The 17,266-nt window shown below is 40.2% G+C and overlaps 2 protein-coding genes across 4 annotated transcripts in view; both read right to left on the bottom strand.

Moving 5' to 3' along the window:
* LOC144208595 (inactive phospholipase C-like protein 2) overlaps positions 1–3,731 on the bottom strand; it is a 43,081-nt gene extending 39,350 nt beyond the window's left edge. Inside the window, exon 1 of the mRNA XM_077734524.1 lies at positions 2,876–3,731. Coding sequence (XP_077590650.1) covers positions 2,876–3,196 — 321 coding nt within the window. The 5' untranslated portion in view covers positions 3,197–3,731. The remainder of the gene's footprint in view (positions 1–2,875) is intronic.
* Positions 3,732–8,273: 4,542 nt separating this feature from the next.
* LOC144208597 (signal transducer and activator of transcription 5B-like) overlaps positions 8,274–17,266 on the bottom strand; it is a 28,077-nt gene continuing 19,084 nt past the window's right edge. For 2 of the 3 annotated variants that reach the window (XM_077734528.1, XM_077734527.1), the window contains 12 exons: positions 16,842–16,997; positions 15,864–16,043; positions 14,690–14,777; positions 14,375–14,497; positions 13,463–13,555; positions 11,692–11,898; positions 10,815–10,909; positions 10,594–10,736; positions 9,663–9,818; positions 9,517–9,568; positions 9,121–9,231; positions 8,274–8,787 (listed from right to left, as the gene is read on the bottom strand). In XM_077734528.1, the coding sequence (XP_077590654.1) occupies positions 8,661–8,787; positions 9,121–9,231; positions 9,517–9,568; positions 9,663–9,818; positions 10,594–10,736; positions 10,815–10,909; positions 11,692–11,898; positions 13,463–13,555; positions 14,375–14,497; positions 14,690–14,777; positions 15,864–16,043; positions 16,842–16,997 (1,531 nt within the window). In that variant the 3' untranslated portion in view covers positions 8,274–8,660. The remainder of the gene's footprint in view (positions 8,788–9,120; positions 9,232–9,516; positions 9,569–9,662; positions 9,819–10,593; positions 10,737–10,814; positions 10,910–11,691; positions 11,899–13,462; positions 13,556–14,374; positions 14,498–14,689; positions 14,778–15,863; positions 16,044–16,841; positions 16,998–17,266) is intronic. The other variant, XM_077734529.1, reaches the window with a different exon arrangement.

Genomic DNA, 17,266 nt, shown 5'->3' with positions numbered 1-17,266 from the left:
TATACATGTATACATGTATACATGTACACATGTACATATGTATATATGTATATATATGTATATATATATGTATCTATATATATGTATATATATATATATGTATATGTATATATATGTATCTATGTATATGTATTTATGTATATATGTATATATATGTATCTATGTATATGTATTTATGTATATATGTATATATATGTATCTATGTATATGTATTTATGTATATATGTATATGTATTTGTATATATGTATATAAGTATTTGTATATTTGTATATATGTATATGTATATATGTATTTGTATATTTGTATATATGTATATGTATAGATGTGAATATGTATATATTGACCCTGTGAGCTCTGAGTTTGACCTTTTGATAAGCTACCTGGTCGGTAATATTTGCAGTGTGTTTGGGCTACAAACACCAGTACAAAATTTCGGCCCGGTCATTTTCTAGAGCTCAATATGAGAATATTGTTGGTGTATCTGTGTGCAGGGTCCATTAGATAAAATTGAAATTCAGGTAAAGAGCTGCTTCCGCACATGGGGAGCCAATCGGTGTTAGACGCAGTGACGCGTGGATCCGCAACGCTTTTCCAATTCTCATCAGCATCATCCTTGGATATGATTATCCGATGGGTAATCGCCGTTAGAACTGGATTCAAGCGTTATACTGTCAAAGTATTGAGTTACTAGCTTTGGAAACAAACGGCATGTGGCTCTAAAGCCAGTCATTCCTGAAAAAACATACCAAGAAAGACGATTTTGTATCGTATTACTTTGTATTGTACTATACCAGATCCAAAGCAGTACAAAGTGCGTGGGCAGGGAGGCGCCATCGTCTCACAGACGTCTCAAATTGAACAAAGATAAACATAGCAAAAATATGACAGTGTCCAGAACAGGAAAGCAAGCATTCCATGGACCAATCAGGAGACAGTGCCAATAAAAACATACTACACTACCGCAAGGTCTTACATACTGGGCGACCCATCCTATCCAATTCATCCCGTCATTCCCCTTCCCAAAGCATCCGATCTTGAAATGCTGACTGTGCAAAAACTGAGTCCAGCCCCATTAAATGAGGTCATAAGTGCAACGTATGAGTCGATCTACTCCCGCAAAAAAAGGGGGCCGGCCTAGAAGATACGACCTCAGATGAGGGGGGGGAAAGACGATAACCGTGAGATCTCTATTGATCCATCCTTCCTAATGGAGTGAAACCTAGATTGTATCACTTCTTCTATCTCAACTATGGGAATTCTAGCCTCATTCAGGAGAGGAAACTAACAAAAAAAATACAAGGGATGCTTTTTGGGATATTCCGAGGGCAAGGCTGTCACGACTTAATTAGTAGTTTGTCGGCGTGCTAGCAATCGGCGTCCCGGAGTCAGACTGGAGTCGCCCTTGCAGCTGCCCGCTGTCGGCATTACGTAACGGGCCGCATGGCAGGGGGAAAAAAAACAAACTCCGCAGCTTCTCCCCGCGGCGACGGCAAAGTCCCGTCAACGTATTAGAAGTGCGCTGCCCCCCCATGAACCGTACATTGTAAATCCCGCCTTGTACGTCAAGTTCTAAAGGTTAGCTATGCATATTTTATGAAAAGAGGCATCCGTCGTGTGTAAGAAGAGCAATTTGTCCTTGAATTTTTAATGGCGTTGGCGACGTAGAGACGGATTCGAGACGGCGTGGGTAAGATCCAAACATTTGGCGGGTATTGGGAAGACGGAAAAGTGCACGTTTGGCTGGGGTGACCTTGCAAGGAGATGCTTGCCAGTTGGCTGGATTCAAGCGGCGTATTGTGCGAGGTTTTTGCCCAAACGTGTTTGAATGCTGAAGCGCTGTCGCCATGGGAATCCCATGGCTGATCTAGCAAAGTACGAGTCAAGAGCTGCTGAACGCATACGCCAAGTTATACGGCATCGAATGCAAAAACCGAAGGTATAACAGTTTGTCACTACATGCCATACAGATTCTACTATATTACCGTATTTTTTCGTCTATAGGTCGCACTGGAGTATAAGTCGCACTAGCCAAAGAATACACAATGAATAGGAAAGAGTATCTGTATATGTGTATATATGTGTATATATGTGTATATATGTGTATATATGTGTATATATGTGTATATATGTGTATACATGTGTATACATGTGTATATATGTGAATATATGAATATATATATGTATATATGAGTGTATATGTGTGTATACGTGTATATATGTGTGTTTATGTGTATATGTGTATATACACATGTACTGGAGTATAAGTCACATTTGGCAATGAATACACAATGAATAGGGAAATATATTCATTTTTAAGTCGCACTGGAGTATTTTCAGGGGGGCAGAAAATACGAACAAAAGTACATTAAAGTAACCATAGTAAAATAAAGAATAACAGGCTAAATAGCTCTTTTGTTAACATACGTTTTTCAGATAACTATAGCCCTAGACAAAACAATATTGTGGAGGTCGGTGGTTAGAGAGAAAAAAATACAGTTACGTCTAGTTTCGACTCACCTGAAACGAGTTTTCCACCAGTACACTAGTCAAAAGTCATAAAGTTCAAATATTCATCCATCTATCAAAACTATTTGTTTGGGCTACAATACCCTTAGTTAATTTAACAGTGATTGGTCATCTTGACTCAAACAACAACAACACAACTTTCTCAAGCAACATTCATCTCAAAAAGCAATATATTGACTTACCTGACAATAATTCATATCTATAACCCACCCCCTCAGTTTACAAGAATGACAATAAATGCACAATACACAACGCCTAATCCTAGATGTCACCTTGAGATGACTACTACATACCACCACCACCATCACTACTACTACTACTACTACTACAACAACCATGATCACCAACCTTCATGATGCCGCAAGGTGTGTTCACTCCTCCCTGGCTCCTCTCCACCGACGGTTCCCGGCTTCGAACGCCTCCTCCAGTCGGGCTGCTTTGCTCCCGGTAGCGACCGTTACTGTAGACTGCCTCGGATCCATAGCCCCGGGCAGCACCGGCCGACACCTCCAGGAAGGGCCGACTACTGCTGCTGCCATGGCCGGGGCCACCTCCACCACCGCCGGGGCTAATGACACCGCCACCTCCGCTGCCGCCGGAGGCTTGCGTCTGCCGGCTCAAGTCCACAAAATGTCCCGACGGATCCGAAGAAGCATGGATCCCTGCCATGGTTCATACAAACACAAGCCGGAGAACCTTGGCGTCGACACGGTAGCGGCCCATGGACTTTTTTTTTAAATCCGCACCATAGAAACAGATTTTGAATTGTTTGGCTGCGCCCGGGAGCGACGAACCAGGAGGCAGCCGTCAACTGTCAGACGCCGGCCGGTTCCAATGCAGTTCTCCCCCTCCTCCGCTCCTTCCTTCCTTTCCTTCCTTCCCCGCAACTCCGAAGCGCTCCGGGGGCGGCAGCGTCCGCGTGTACGTGTCCGTGTCCTGCTCCCGTTCCAAGCTTCCAACTTGTGCTGCAATGGAACCGGCTCCGATGGCTCCGTCCGCGTGCGATCGTGTATATTAATTAGTGTGTTCTCCTCCAGAACGGCCGGATTGCAACTCCAACTCGTGCTGGAATTGAACCGGCGTCGTCGTCGTCGTCCTGATGTGTGTTTTTTGGCAAACACGCGGAGAGAAGCGATGTGATGCGCACACACACCGGTGTGCATCGGCGGGACAAATTCAAGACGGAGCGTGCTTGGTACCGCTCGTGCTTGGCGTCCGTGCGCATGCGCGTGCGCGTAAAGTAGAGCAAAGCAGCTCCGTTACAAGGCCAGCTTTGGCCAAGGTTGTTGTTGTCCTTGATGACGAAATATACAAGTTAACGATTCATTTCCTGGAACGTGTCAAAAAGTGCAATTAAAATCACATTTGAAATTTCTATTAAATCTATAAATACAGCTGTAATTTTGATGTATTCATTCTAGTTTTTTTGTTAATTCAAGTCCAGTCCATGAGAGTCTTGATCCGGTTTGTTTTGCAACTCTCCTTCCATCAACACGGCTGAATCAAATCATCTGGATTGGCATCAAGTTTGTGTACAGCTTGCTGATGAGTTGATCACTGATTTAGGTGTGGTAGAGAAGGGAGAAATGGAAAACAGAATGGATTGAGGCTCTCAAGGACCGGACTTGGACTATAGAGTAGTCCAGTGGTGGAACAAATGTAAATAGGGCGTATTTCAAACCTGAAACACTTTATAATTGCTTATCACATCATCTTACTTTTGTTTTCTACTCTCCTCCCACACAACTGCAACGTACACAAAGCTGAAAAACTAGCATGCCCGAAAGCATGTGTCAAATATGCGGCCCGGGGGCCAAATCTGGCCCGCCGTATCATTTTGTGTGGCCCAAAAAAGTAAGTCATGAATGCCGAATTTCTGTTTTAGGATCAAATTCAAATGAAGAGGATAGATGTATATTAAATTTCCTGATTTTCCCCCTTTTAAATCAATAATTGTCATTTTTTAATTGTTTTTTTCTGTTTTTTTAGTTCAAAAATCATTTTGTAAAATCTAAAAATATATTTGAAAAAAAGCTAAAATATTGTTTTAGATCTATAAAAAATGGAATGTCAGGGCTTTTAATCCAGTTCTTTTAATCCATTTATAATTTAAAAAAAATCTAAATATTATATCTAAAATGGTCCTAAATTGCCCTAAAGTATACAAGCCTAAGTAGTTGATTACATATTAATTTTGACAAAAGTGAACATAAAATAAGCATGTTTTAAACTTCCAATGACTATCAAAACATAAACGATACCCTAAAAAGAACATTTCATTAAAAATGTCTGCCACTCACAGAAGAAAACAATCAAGAAGCACGCCTGTAACATATTATCATTGTAATCAATCGTGGTAATTACATTGGGAGGTCAGCACTATATACAGGGAAAGGGCAGGGGGGGTGGATAGTTAGCAGGTCAAAGGTCACCACGCCAGGTTTTCTCTGAAGGCCTCAACGACGATAAGTGTCTCCATGTGTAGCCACAACAGTACAAATGAGGGACGTCCCCCATTTGAACGCATTAGGTCGTCATCATGGGGACATCCCAAGCATAAACAAACGTGATGAGACGTGAAATGACGTGAAGAACGCCGATGACGTCGGAACATGAGTGCGTTCTGGGAGACAGGAAGAAGCTGAGAGACCCCGCCACTTGCGTCATGCCTTCCTTTCCTGCCTCGTGCATTATGAAACGCCAGAAATTATTTAGTAAAAGATGCTTTTTTTAAAAAAGCGCTGCCCCAAACTGCCAGGCTATATTAAGAGTGCTCAAACATCATTTTTTTTATGACTACCCTGTTTTTTAGGGGGGCATTTGCCCCTCAATGCCACCCCGGTGAATCCGTCCATGGTCAAAAATGCTGTCAATCAAATAGAGTAAGTAAACATGTATAACTCATAGAAATTTTTGATTGTGGTGTCAAAGTGGCGGCCCGGAGGCCAAATCTGGCCCGAGGCATCATTTTTTGCGGTCCGGGAAAGTCAATCATGAGTGCCAACTTTCTGTTTTTTGATCAAATTAAAATGAAATATATTACATTTTCTGATTTCCCCGTTTTAAATCAATTATTGTCATTTTTTAAACATTTTTTCTGTTTTTTAGTTCAAAAATCATTTTGTAAAATCACCTTTTTCGCCTGCAGCTGCTTTGGATTGATGATAGAATCCTATTGATTACTTCTGTTTATCCCAGCTGGATTCCAAAAGGAGGAGCCAGAGGGGAAGAAATGGGGGACGGATGGGGTCAAAAGGTCAAGAGAGGATTTATCGTCGGGCAGGAAACGGTGCCTCATGTCCTCAAAGCTGGCATCCATCAAGATGGCGGCATCAGAAATCTTGGTGTGGCTTGGCGACCTGCTAATTTAATTTACTTTAATTTAATGAGACAGAAACAGTATGTAGACTGAATTTAAGATTCTTACCTGGGCCATATTGAAAGAGATTTTCCTCATTTGTATGCAGGCCAATCACAGTTGGCCCGCAGGCCCGTGTTTGGACACCCCTGAATTTTGGGGACTTTTGGCAAAAACTTTGAAGTGGAACATTTAGGATAAAAAATGTCATTGATTTTTTAGCTCTTAGCAGGAGAAAAACTACAGCTTGATTTACTGTATTTTACTGACGTCTGGTGGTCATTATAGGTAACGCAAGAGAATACATTCGAAGTCCTATTCAGCTGCTTTAACAGATTTAAATGAATATATATTTATTTAATAGGAATATAAACCTATATAGGATACTATAGGTCAAGTCTAATGTGCATATATTTTTAAAATATACTCTATTTTATATATTTTAGCCAAGAAAACATACCACACTAACTAAAAAAATATTACTATATTAAAAACACATCGCCCCCATTTATTTTTAATAATAGGAATATTACTTCTGTAATCCATTTAAAAGTAGCCATTCAATAGAAATAATCAAATTTAAAGGGACAGTAACCAATTAAATAATTTTAATTAGTGAGAAATACCCACAAATGATCTAAAAAAAATTGCCTCAATATAATTTAGTCTTCAATGTTAGATATTTAATCCACTAGATAGCAGCAGAGTACCTCTACTAATTTGTCATGCCTAAATTGGAAAAAAAAATGCTTTTTTATCCTTTTACAAGCACTAGCTTCAAATAAATAATTGATTATCTTATTTACATAAATCTCTTTCCTAAAAACGAATACTAGCTTTTCTGTAAACACCCACACTAGGCCTAAAACTTAAAAAATACAGCGTTTATTTAGTAGCGACATGTCTTCTTCATGTGGGCTCCAGGTGAACATCTTTATAAAAACTTTCTATAATTTTCTTATTTCCAAACACACACACACACACACATTTTGTCTCTCAATGGGAAATCGTCCAATGCACAAACACGACGTAAAGCTCCTAAAATAAAAGTCAGCGTGGGTCAAAACAAGAAGAAAAACAAAAGAAAAGATGAATTCAAATTTACATTCTGTATATGAATTCACAATTCTTTTTGTTCCTGAGAAAGACGCTATTTTTTTTGTGCGACCTTTATGTTGTCGGACACTGACTTTATTTATGGAGCGTATACGATGCAGGCCATAATAACTCCACTAGAAGTTTAGACAACAAAAGCAAGCGTGTGGTACTCAAAACAAAACGACTGTACCAGACGACGTATGGCTGTTTAGCAACATTTTTTTAGTTTTTTTTGGTTTTTTAAGTGTCCAATAAGATAAAATTTGACTTTAATGAACACACAAATTGTGCAGCAACAAATGTAGACAGACAAGACAATAGCACTCATTCCAAAAAAGATTCATTCTTCGCCAAAGAATAAAATTTCAGACACAAATTTGTCACATTCTGTTTTAAACTCCTTTTTTGATTGTTTTTTTGTTTGTTTCGGCGCATTTGAGTCGATTTTAATTCACGTAAAAGCGAATTTGAGTACGTACCGAGCGATGGAATCGGGTGAGCATTCGTCAAAGTTGCCATGTAAACCAGTTTCCCGCATTTTTTAAAATTATTTTACAGATGGCCAAAGGCCACGGCGAGGCAGCACCGACGACGAGGAGGGCACGAGGAAAGTGGGCGGGACCTGAGAGGACCGGCGTGGAAAAGCGTCTACCATCTGAAAAAACAAATGGTGAGTTCTCGTAAAAAAAAAAAAGCACGTCGGCTGCTTTTTAACGTTGGCGGGTGGGTGGGTGCTTGTCCAAATGACCAAAAAAAAACAATCTCGGAGTTAAGAGGGACATTCATTCAAATCCGCCTTCCCCCAAAACAAAAACGTCTTTGTACACTGGCGCGTGTCAAATCCAAAGAAAGAGTACCCGGACGTTTGGTCCCCGAAAGTTTTGTCATGATTATACTTTTGAGAACAAGAGATTACATGGTTTTCATGCTCATTACTTGTATTTTTGAGCGCATCTATATATTTTGATATTTAATTTTTGGATTTCTCTCATGATTAAAATTTTGAGAGCGAGCGAATCAATCCGGGGACCAAACGTCCGGCGACCAAATGTCCAAACACCAAAACGTCCGGGCACCAAACGTCCAGGGACCAAAACGTCCGGGGACCAAAACGTCCGGGCACAAGACGTCCGGGCACCAAACGTCCGGGCGACCAAACGTCCGGGGACCAAACGTCCGGGAACCAGACGTCCGGGAACCAGACGTCCGGGAACCAGACGTCCGGGAACCAGACGTCCGGGAACCAGAGGTCCGGGAACCAGACGTCCGGGAACCAGACGTCCGGGAACCAGACGTCCGGGAACCAGACGTCCGGGCACCGAAACGTCCGGGGACCAAACATCCGGGGACCGAAAAGTCCGGGGACCAAACGTCCGGTCACAATTTCTCCGTGCGTTTTATTTATTTATTTTTATTATTTTTAACCACGATTGTAACACTGTCGGTTTTTGCATTGAATTCTCGTACGAGTACTTTTTCCACACACGTAATAACGTTCATCTTGAGTCAGATGCTCGTCACGTAGGAACAAAAAAAAAACGAAAAAGAGAAAGACAACCGTTATTAATATTTCACATTATAGCTATGAGGGAAGGGAAAGAGTGAAAGGGACGAGATGATTGGAATTGAAAACCGTGAGAGATGTCCGCCGCCGCCGCCGCCGCTTGGGCGTCTCGGTCACGACTGTTGTCCGCCCCAGTGGCTCTCCACGGGTCGTCGTAGGAGCTCCTCCACGTGGCGTGCCACGTCCATGGTGTCGTCAAGGTCAAAGTCTCCGTCGCCATCCAGCATGGTTTCGCTCCTGCTAAAGCAGGGGTGTCAAACTCATTTTTTGGGTTTCAATTACGTCTTGAATGTCTTCCAACTAGGCTGCCAAAATGAATTGAATTATAGCTCAAAAACAATGTGTATTTTAGCTTTTTTAAAGATATTTTTAGATTTTACAAAATGATTTTTGAACTAAAAACACAAAATTTATTGATTCAAAAAGGGCGAAAATCAGGAAATTTAATATATTTGTAAACTTGGATCAATTATGAAAAAAAAACATGCGACTTATAGTCCAGAGAATACGATACTTGTTACCAGTTTAAATCTTATTGGCTTTTTTATCCTTTTCGGCGGCGCAATGACTCACATTGGCGGGTACAAGCCGTAGGCGTGGGGGTGATTGACCGGCGCCGGCGAGGCGCCGTGATCCATGTAGGTGGGGTTCCCGCTAGCCGGATCCGGATTGGCTGTGGTAAACCTGCACGACACAAAAGCCCTCGTCTCGGCCCGTCGTCTAAGCAACCGTCCGCGACGTGATTCGGGCGCCCCGCGGCGTCATTACGGCCTGCGCGGCGCTCTCCCGGCTAACGAGGCTAACTCTTAATGATGAGCGGAGGACCGACCGGCTCAGGAGCCCTTCGCCGTTATTAATTGGCCCCTCCCCCACCCCGACCGTGCGGCGTGCGTCCTCGTAATTGCCGTATGTAATGCGGGATCGATATTCCGTCATTAACGCGAAAGGAGGCGGCGGGAGGTGACTCACTCGGGTACCACTTGCTTGATTTGCGGTTTCACGTAGCCGTCCACCGCCTTGGCTGCGGAGGGAGGGAGGGAGGGAGGACGTTGGAGGGAAAAGCGTCTTGAGAGGCCGGGGAGCCCACCCGAGAGAGTCGCGGCGTCGTTACTTACAGAGCGGAGGCGTGTAGTACTTGGAAAAAACGTCGTCTTTGGGCCGGTCGGGGTACAGGAAGAGGAGGTGGTTGAGATCGCTGATGCGGTCGGCCAGAGAGCGAATGGAGAAGTCTTTGGTGGTGTAGGGCATCAGGTTCCACACCATTCTTTCGCCTGGGAATGCAAAATGTCTGTCAGGTGGTTATGTGGACATTTGAGGAAAAATATGGGGTTTCAAATTCAAGTTAGCATGTGAAATAGAGTGAGTTACATCGTAAACGAAGGCCTTTCAAAGGCTTTTTAATCTCATTTTTTTAAAGCAACTGTGATCTGGCAGGTATGGAAAAGACTCTAGAGCCAAAATGGCTAGTTGCTTTTGGTCCAATTATTAATCCATGTCTTATTATTTTTGCCACACTTGCTTTACATAATACTAATAATAATTTGTATTGTTTTTTTTCCACAGACACAAATTTATTTGATGGGGGTAAGGTTAGGTTTGGGTAGGGTTATAGGATTATAGGGTTAGGGTTGGGTTAGGGTTATAGGGTTGGGTTAGGGGTGGGTTCGGGTTGGGTTAGGGTTGGGTTAGGGTTATACTATGAACCCTAACCCTATAACCCTACTATGAAGACCCGAATAATAGTAGGCACTGGAATAATAGTAGGGAGTGGAAAATTCCAAATGAATTAATAATAGTAGGCACCGGAATAATAGTACTACTACTACTAATATTCATTATTTTTGGAATTTTCCACTGCCTACTATAATTCCGGTGCCTACTATTATTAATTCATTTGGAATTTTCCACTCCCTACTATTTTTCCAGTGCCTACTATAATTTGGGTCTTCATAGTAGGGTTATAGGGTTAGGAGTTAGAGGGTTAGGGGGTTAGGGTGCACTCATGTACTTGGAATTTTTCAGTGTTTTTTGTTGACGTTGGTCTACCTGCTTTGTTGGGGTTTTCGGCCACCCAGGCAATGGTGACCCCGCCGATCTCCGAGTCGCTGAAGCGCAGGAGAAAAGTGCCGTTGGGTTTGGACATCAGCATGTCTTGAGCCTGCTGCTTGTTGACAAAGCCCAGGATGGCGCTACAAACACAAAGGCGTTATAGTCAAGTGTGTGTCAAGTGAGCTCCTCCCATTGGTCTTTCTCTTTGTCCTTCTCACCCGTCATTCCAGTGCGGCTTGAGATGCTTTTTGGTCAACTCCATCACGCCGTCGAACCATTGCCAAAACGTGAAGTTCCTGCCGGGCAAGCTTTCCTGAAGTGTAGGAGACAATACAAAAAAAGTCAATACGTACACCGATAAAAATCCAATCCCGCTGTCCTGCCTTCAAAGACATGTCTCTCGTTTTTTTGCATTTTTTTTCCAATTTTGCTGTGGTCCCATCACATTAACATGAATAAATCAGGGACTATATTTTGTTTAGTTTCTCCCAAAAAATGCTTCATTCAATAAAATAAAATTTAAAAAAAATCACTGTTTTTCTGTTTTTAATTACAGCTACCGTATTTCCGGACTATAAGTCGCACTTTTTTTCAACTAATATGCAAGTTTACTTGATGGTCTTTTTTTTTTTGGCTATATTTATCTGAAAAAAAATGTTGTTGTTCTCCATTTTACTATAATGTGTATTTAATGTTTGTAATCTCTACTTTTCATCTGGATTGTATTTTATTGGTTCTACGGCACCCTTTCTGTGTAAATTACTGTCTTCACGGATATTTGAGACCATATTGAAAAAAGAGAGCAGATAATTAAGGTCATAACTCAAATAAGAAATGCGCAAAATCGCACAGTAGCCATTTCAGATGGGTAAGAAAATCTTACCCAAATATTATTATGGTATTATAACATAATGAGTTTGGCCCGTGGCTCCATCTTGGAAAATCTGAGCTGTTTTTTTGGAACGCTTTGCTAATTTAGGCTAATTTTGGGCCTGTGGGAAAAGCGTGAAGGGAGGGGAAATAAACGCCCTGAAATCGTACAACAAACGACACATTGAGACGACGACGTGGGGCGAGAATCACGAGGATACTGACTCGGTTAAACTGTGACCAGGTCATGGTCACGTTGCGGTCGTCGTCCACGCTGGTGCTGGCGTTGCCAAATGCCTTCTGGGCCAGAAAGACCAGGTTTTCCTCGGAGAGTCCACGATTGCTCTGGACTTCTGCCTTGTACTTCATGTTGATGGCTTCACACAGCTGAGGCCACATCACCTTGTCTGGAACCAGGAATGGCACGCGGCCCTAAAGGTCAAGAAAGGTCAGAAAAGGTCAGGAAAGGTCAGGAAAGGTCAAAATTCCATTAAATAATATTTAAAGCAGATTTGCTCAAAAAAAAAAAAAAAAAAAAATAATTTGGTATATTGCCACTATGCAACCCACCCCAAAAAAAAACACATACCAAAAAAGGAAAGATTGATTCTGTCGGAAATTGAGCCCGATTTTTAGACAATGCGAGGCGTATGGGAAAAAAATTTGGTTGTTTAAATGTATTGGTGCGCAATTTTAGGTATTATTATAATTAGCTGGGAGATGTCCAAATTATGATAAGGGAGGAATTGTATGCTAAGTTGTACAGAAAATTAATTAATTGATAAAACTGGGGTGGGACTTGATTATCAAATGATTTAAATGAGTTTTATTGGTCAAAAAATGTTAAATTGCTTTTAATTTTGAGTCATTTCATTTTTTTCATGTAAGTTCAAATAATTTCCCCATTTGTACTCTCAGCTAATTGTATGCATATAATAATATAACCTATATATAACCTGTATATAATAATATAAACTACTAAAATGATCTAATTGAGTCTTATTGACCAAAAAATGTTATAAAATTGCTTTAAATTTCAAGTCATTTCATTTTTTCCAATTAATTTCCCCATTTTTACACTCAGCTAATTGTATGTATATAATAATATAACCTATATACAACCTGTATATAACAATATAAACTACTCAAATGATCTAATTGAGTCTCATTGATCAAAAACTGTTACAAATTTGCATTAAACTTCAACTCATCTCATTTTTTCCCAAGTAATTTCAAATAATTTCCCCATTTATACTCACAACTAATTGCATGAATATAATAACATAACCTAAAACATTCATAGCAAATCAATATAACTCAATAAAACAAAAAATACGAAAGTTAAAGAGTACAAAAATGCACAAAATGGCTTATTTCCGAGGCCTAAAACTCCCAAAAACTATCTTTTACTACAGTAGCAAACATCCACATTTTAGGGGTCTTTCCAGCTATATTTAAACTTTCAATTTAAAAAAAAAATCCTGAAATAGATCATCAAAACGATAGAAAAGACCCATCGAGCGCCTCACGTGTCACAGCGCCGCTTCTCCGGCGCGTGACAGCCCGCGGGTGAGGGTTGACCTTTTGACCCCAAAGCAGGTAGAGATGTTTGCCTCGGAGGATGATGGGTCACCGCTGCGCGCGGTGGGCTACAATTATCGACGGCCAGTGTGAAATGTTGCCCCCCCGCCGAGGGCCAGCGGACGTGTGAACATTTTCCATCCACGCCGCTGCTGTTATTTTCTGGGTATCTATCGCCACCTGCCGCGCTCCAACGACCGCTGACTGTTCGGCGGGTCGTTAGAAAAAATGTCACATCCTCGACTTCAAATGCACTTGAAATTTTTCTTTAGGATAAAAAAAAAGGAAAAAGGCATAGCTGGGAAGGAGACTCTTAGATGGGTATTTTTTGGTGGGGGATTGTGGGCAGAGGTGGTCATAACGGGGCCTTTTCATTGGCTCAAAAGATGGGATTTTTGGTGGAAATGTTACTTACTGGTTCGGCGAATGCGTTGTCCCACAGGACGGTCGCCGTGGCGTTGTTGTCTTGACTACCGTGGACGATGACTACGACGGGTAGAGACAGCGTCTGGGCAAATGTACAAACATGGTCATGGACAGGTGTCAAAGTGGCGGCCCGGGGGCTAAATATGGCCCGCCGGATCATTTTTTTGGGCCCGGGAAAGTAAATTATGAGTGCTGACTTTCTGTTTTAGGGTGAAATCAAAATGAAGAGTATAGATATATATTAAATTTCCTGATTTTTTCCTTTTAAATTAATAATTGTAATTTTTTAATCATTTTTTCTGTTTTTAGTTCAAAAAAACAGTTTGTAAAATCAAAAAATATATTAAAAAAAAAAGCTTAATTGTCATTTTTTAAATCCATTTTTTTCTGTGTTTTTAGTTCAAAAATCATTTTGTAAAATCTAAAAATATTTATAAAAAAAATAAAATAAACATTGTTTTAAATCTATAAAAGTATTCAGGGCTTTTAATCCAGTCATATGATCCAATTTTTAAAAAATATTAAATATTATATCTAAAAAGGTCCAGCCCACATGACATCAAGTTGACATTATTAATTAGACTACTTATTTATTGATTGATTGATTATTCATTGTAATTATTTCTTTGTTTGCTCTTATTATTTATGCACTTTGTGGTGTATCTTTAAATCTCATTCTACTTCATATTCAATGCATTTCAATTGAATTCAATGCATGTTTCTTTCAGTCTGGACCTAATAGCATCAGAACCAACATTATCAGCAAATACATTATAAATACATACAACTTGACTAGTTATCTTTGAGTACCAAATGGCAATCCAAATGTTCTCACTTTATAAAAGATAAGTTGTTTTTTTTATGCTCAAATGGCCATGTCTGTATTTTCTTTATGACTCACCTTCACCTGGAAGACCAGTTCGTTGCCCCCAACGCTAAACTGCGACTCAAAAAGGATGGTAAACTTCTCCTCCGTGACCGACTCGGCTCCTCTCCTGTCGGAGCGCTTAATCCTCTTCAACGACTGCGTACGCGAGAAAAAAAAAGTGAACAAATAGACATTGTTTGTACATTGCACATAGCCCAAATAAGATAAAATAAAGATAAAATCCTTCCATGTGGAAATCAGAAGGCCTTTTTTTCCTACTCCTTGAACCCATTACAGACCAACAAAAAATTGATGTTGTTCCCTCCTGAATTGTGATTGGACGCTCACCATGTTTCGGAAATGCGCGCTGAGGGTGCCGGTAGTTTGGTGGTATTCCATCACGCAGTTGTTGTTGAGAATTTCTCCGCTGCTGTCGCTAAAAGCAAAAATGGAGGAAAAATTACAGGCCATGTGTGTGTGTGTGTGTGTGTGTGTGTGTGGCCATGAATAATACTGCTTAGGTTATGTAATTTATCCATTTGTTTGGCTTGAAATTCTGCCTGATATATTTCCATCTTGAAAATGATGTGTTCTTTTTGCTTGAAACGCTTGCTGCTTCTCTCCGGGTGCTTTTGGCACCGGGGGAAAAAAGCGGCAAAATGGTGCTAAAAGTGCATTCAGCGTGGAGGCTTTTTGAGGGCTTGTTGAGGGGTTCCAGCCCAGTCCTGTATACAAAGCTATTATCATAAGTGGATCTTTAAAGAATTTTATTTTATTATTTTTTTATATGTCAAATCATATACATTTAATTATTTATTTAGAGAAAGTCGGTATATTTTGAAAAGTCCTCCGGAAAAAAAACAATGTTGAAGGTTATTTCATAGGAAAACACTGGGGATTGAACCCTCGATCTCAGAACTGCGAAGCAGATCTGCTAACCACTTAACCAACGTGCCACCGCTCGAATGACTTATTCTACGTATATCATTCAGTGGAATAAAATACATTTCATTTTTAAAATGTCCAATAGCCTAATGCTAATTAATATGCATTGGTAGACACCATTATGTAAAAATGACCAGTTATAATAACATCATAAACAAGTTTTTTTTTTAAAAGAAACAATGCCATTTAAGCTGTAAATAGAACATACGTAAAAAGTAAAATGGGATTATTTTTTTAATTGGCCCATTTCAAACTCTTGTATGGTAGGGTTCTCCAACATGCGACCCACGGGCCAACTGAGGCCCATAAAACAATATTTAGCGACCCCCTATTGGACATCAAATTATCATATCTTATATTCTGCCATTGCCATTTTATATATCTATTTATTTATTTTTAAATATTTACTCCAGGCTAATAATTAGTTTTGGTGGTGTCCACATGTTAGCTAAAATAAATTAGCAGTAATCTTCACTTGATCATAACATAAGGATGTTAAACATGTTTTCTGTCATGGTATGTTATGCTAGCTATGCGACTTTGACAATCTTGGATATAAATATAAATCCAAACTTACTTCCTGGTGTTCTCGTTCTTGAGCAGAGCTTTAGCTTGTTGCTCGCTAATGATGGTGGCTTTGACCTGCGGTGGGTTCATGTGCACGTTAAGCTTGCCGCCCACCAGCAGGCGGACGGTGGCGGCGAACTTGGTCTGCGTTTTCAGCACTTGCGGCGGCTGCTTCTCGATGATGAAGGTACTGATGGGTCAAAAAAAAACGGGAAAGTCGGGTTATTAACGCTCTAATTTCGTATTCCAACTCGTCTCATGATAAAAACAACGATTCTAAACTACCATTTTGTCCTGGCTGTCGGTATCGACTATGCAGAGGTAATGGTTGTTATTGCATAGTTTTAATAGTCGTTAATTTTTAATACTCTGACAAGATTCTGTCATTTCATGAGGATGTAAAAACTCTTTTGAGAGGTGACTGACTCACAAAGGTCAGAAAATAAATAGAATAAGTTAAAATGGAAGAAATATCAATGAAAAAATGTCAACGTTTGATTGGTTCATGAGTATCACGCCATGCCAAAGGACGCATTATCCAATTAGTGTAATAGAACATGCTGTACTTTGTTAAACCCTTAATAAATTAAACCAGGTATGCACAAACAAAAACTTAATTTTTGCATGTTTGGCTAATTTTGCTCATTTGAGGATAAAGACATAATTTTTGGAACGTTCACTTCATGATTGACAAATATAACTTTTCATTCACCAAATAATAAGAAGTCTCATTTTTTTGCTCTTTTAGATCTGATTGTTGTTTTTCTTAATGAAATTTCGCCCCCTATTTTTAAAATTAAGCTCCCCTTTTATTTTCAAACTGTGATCAAAATATGTTCTTTTCATCCAAAAATGAAAAGAAGCAGGATGCTATTGTTAAGCTATTGTTATTATTTCTAGGTAAAAAAAAATCTTTATGACCAAAACGGCGTGTGTTATTTTCGCTATAGAATACCATACCCATCCCCCCGCGCACTTAGCTAGCTACCTGGTAACCAAGGCTGAGATAATGTCTGTAATGGTGCTGTTGAGTTCGTTGAGGAGGTCTTCGATGGGACCCGGGATGGGAAGCTGTTGTCTCAGGTGTTCCGCTCTTCGGATTTGTTGGCGGTTCTGCCAGATGGTTTCGGCCAGCTTCTCGCACCTAATGCAAACAGAAATGGAACAAAAAGTGCAAAAATGGAACCAAAAAGTATCCAAAAATGGACCAAAAAGTCCCCAAAAATGGACCAAATAGTCACCAAAAATGGACCAAAAAGTCTCAAAAAAATGGACCAAAAAGTCTCAAAAAAATGGACCAAAAAGTCTCTAAAAAATGGAAAACAAAGTCTCTAAAAATGGAAAACAAAAAGTCTCTAAAAATGGAAAACAAAAAGTCTCCAAAAATTGACCAAAAAGTCTCTAAAAAATGGA

This window comes from Stigmatopora nigra, chromosome 15 (assembly GCF_051989575.1).
Source record: "Stigmatopora nigra isolate UIUO_SnigA chromosome 15, RoL_Snig_1.1, whole genome shotgun sequence".
Classification (NCBI taxonomy): Eukaryota; Metazoa; Chordata; class Actinopteri; order Syngnathiformes; family Syngnathidae; genus Stigmatopora; species Stigmatopora nigra.
This window is presented reverse-complemented; position numbering and strand designations above follow the sequence as displayed.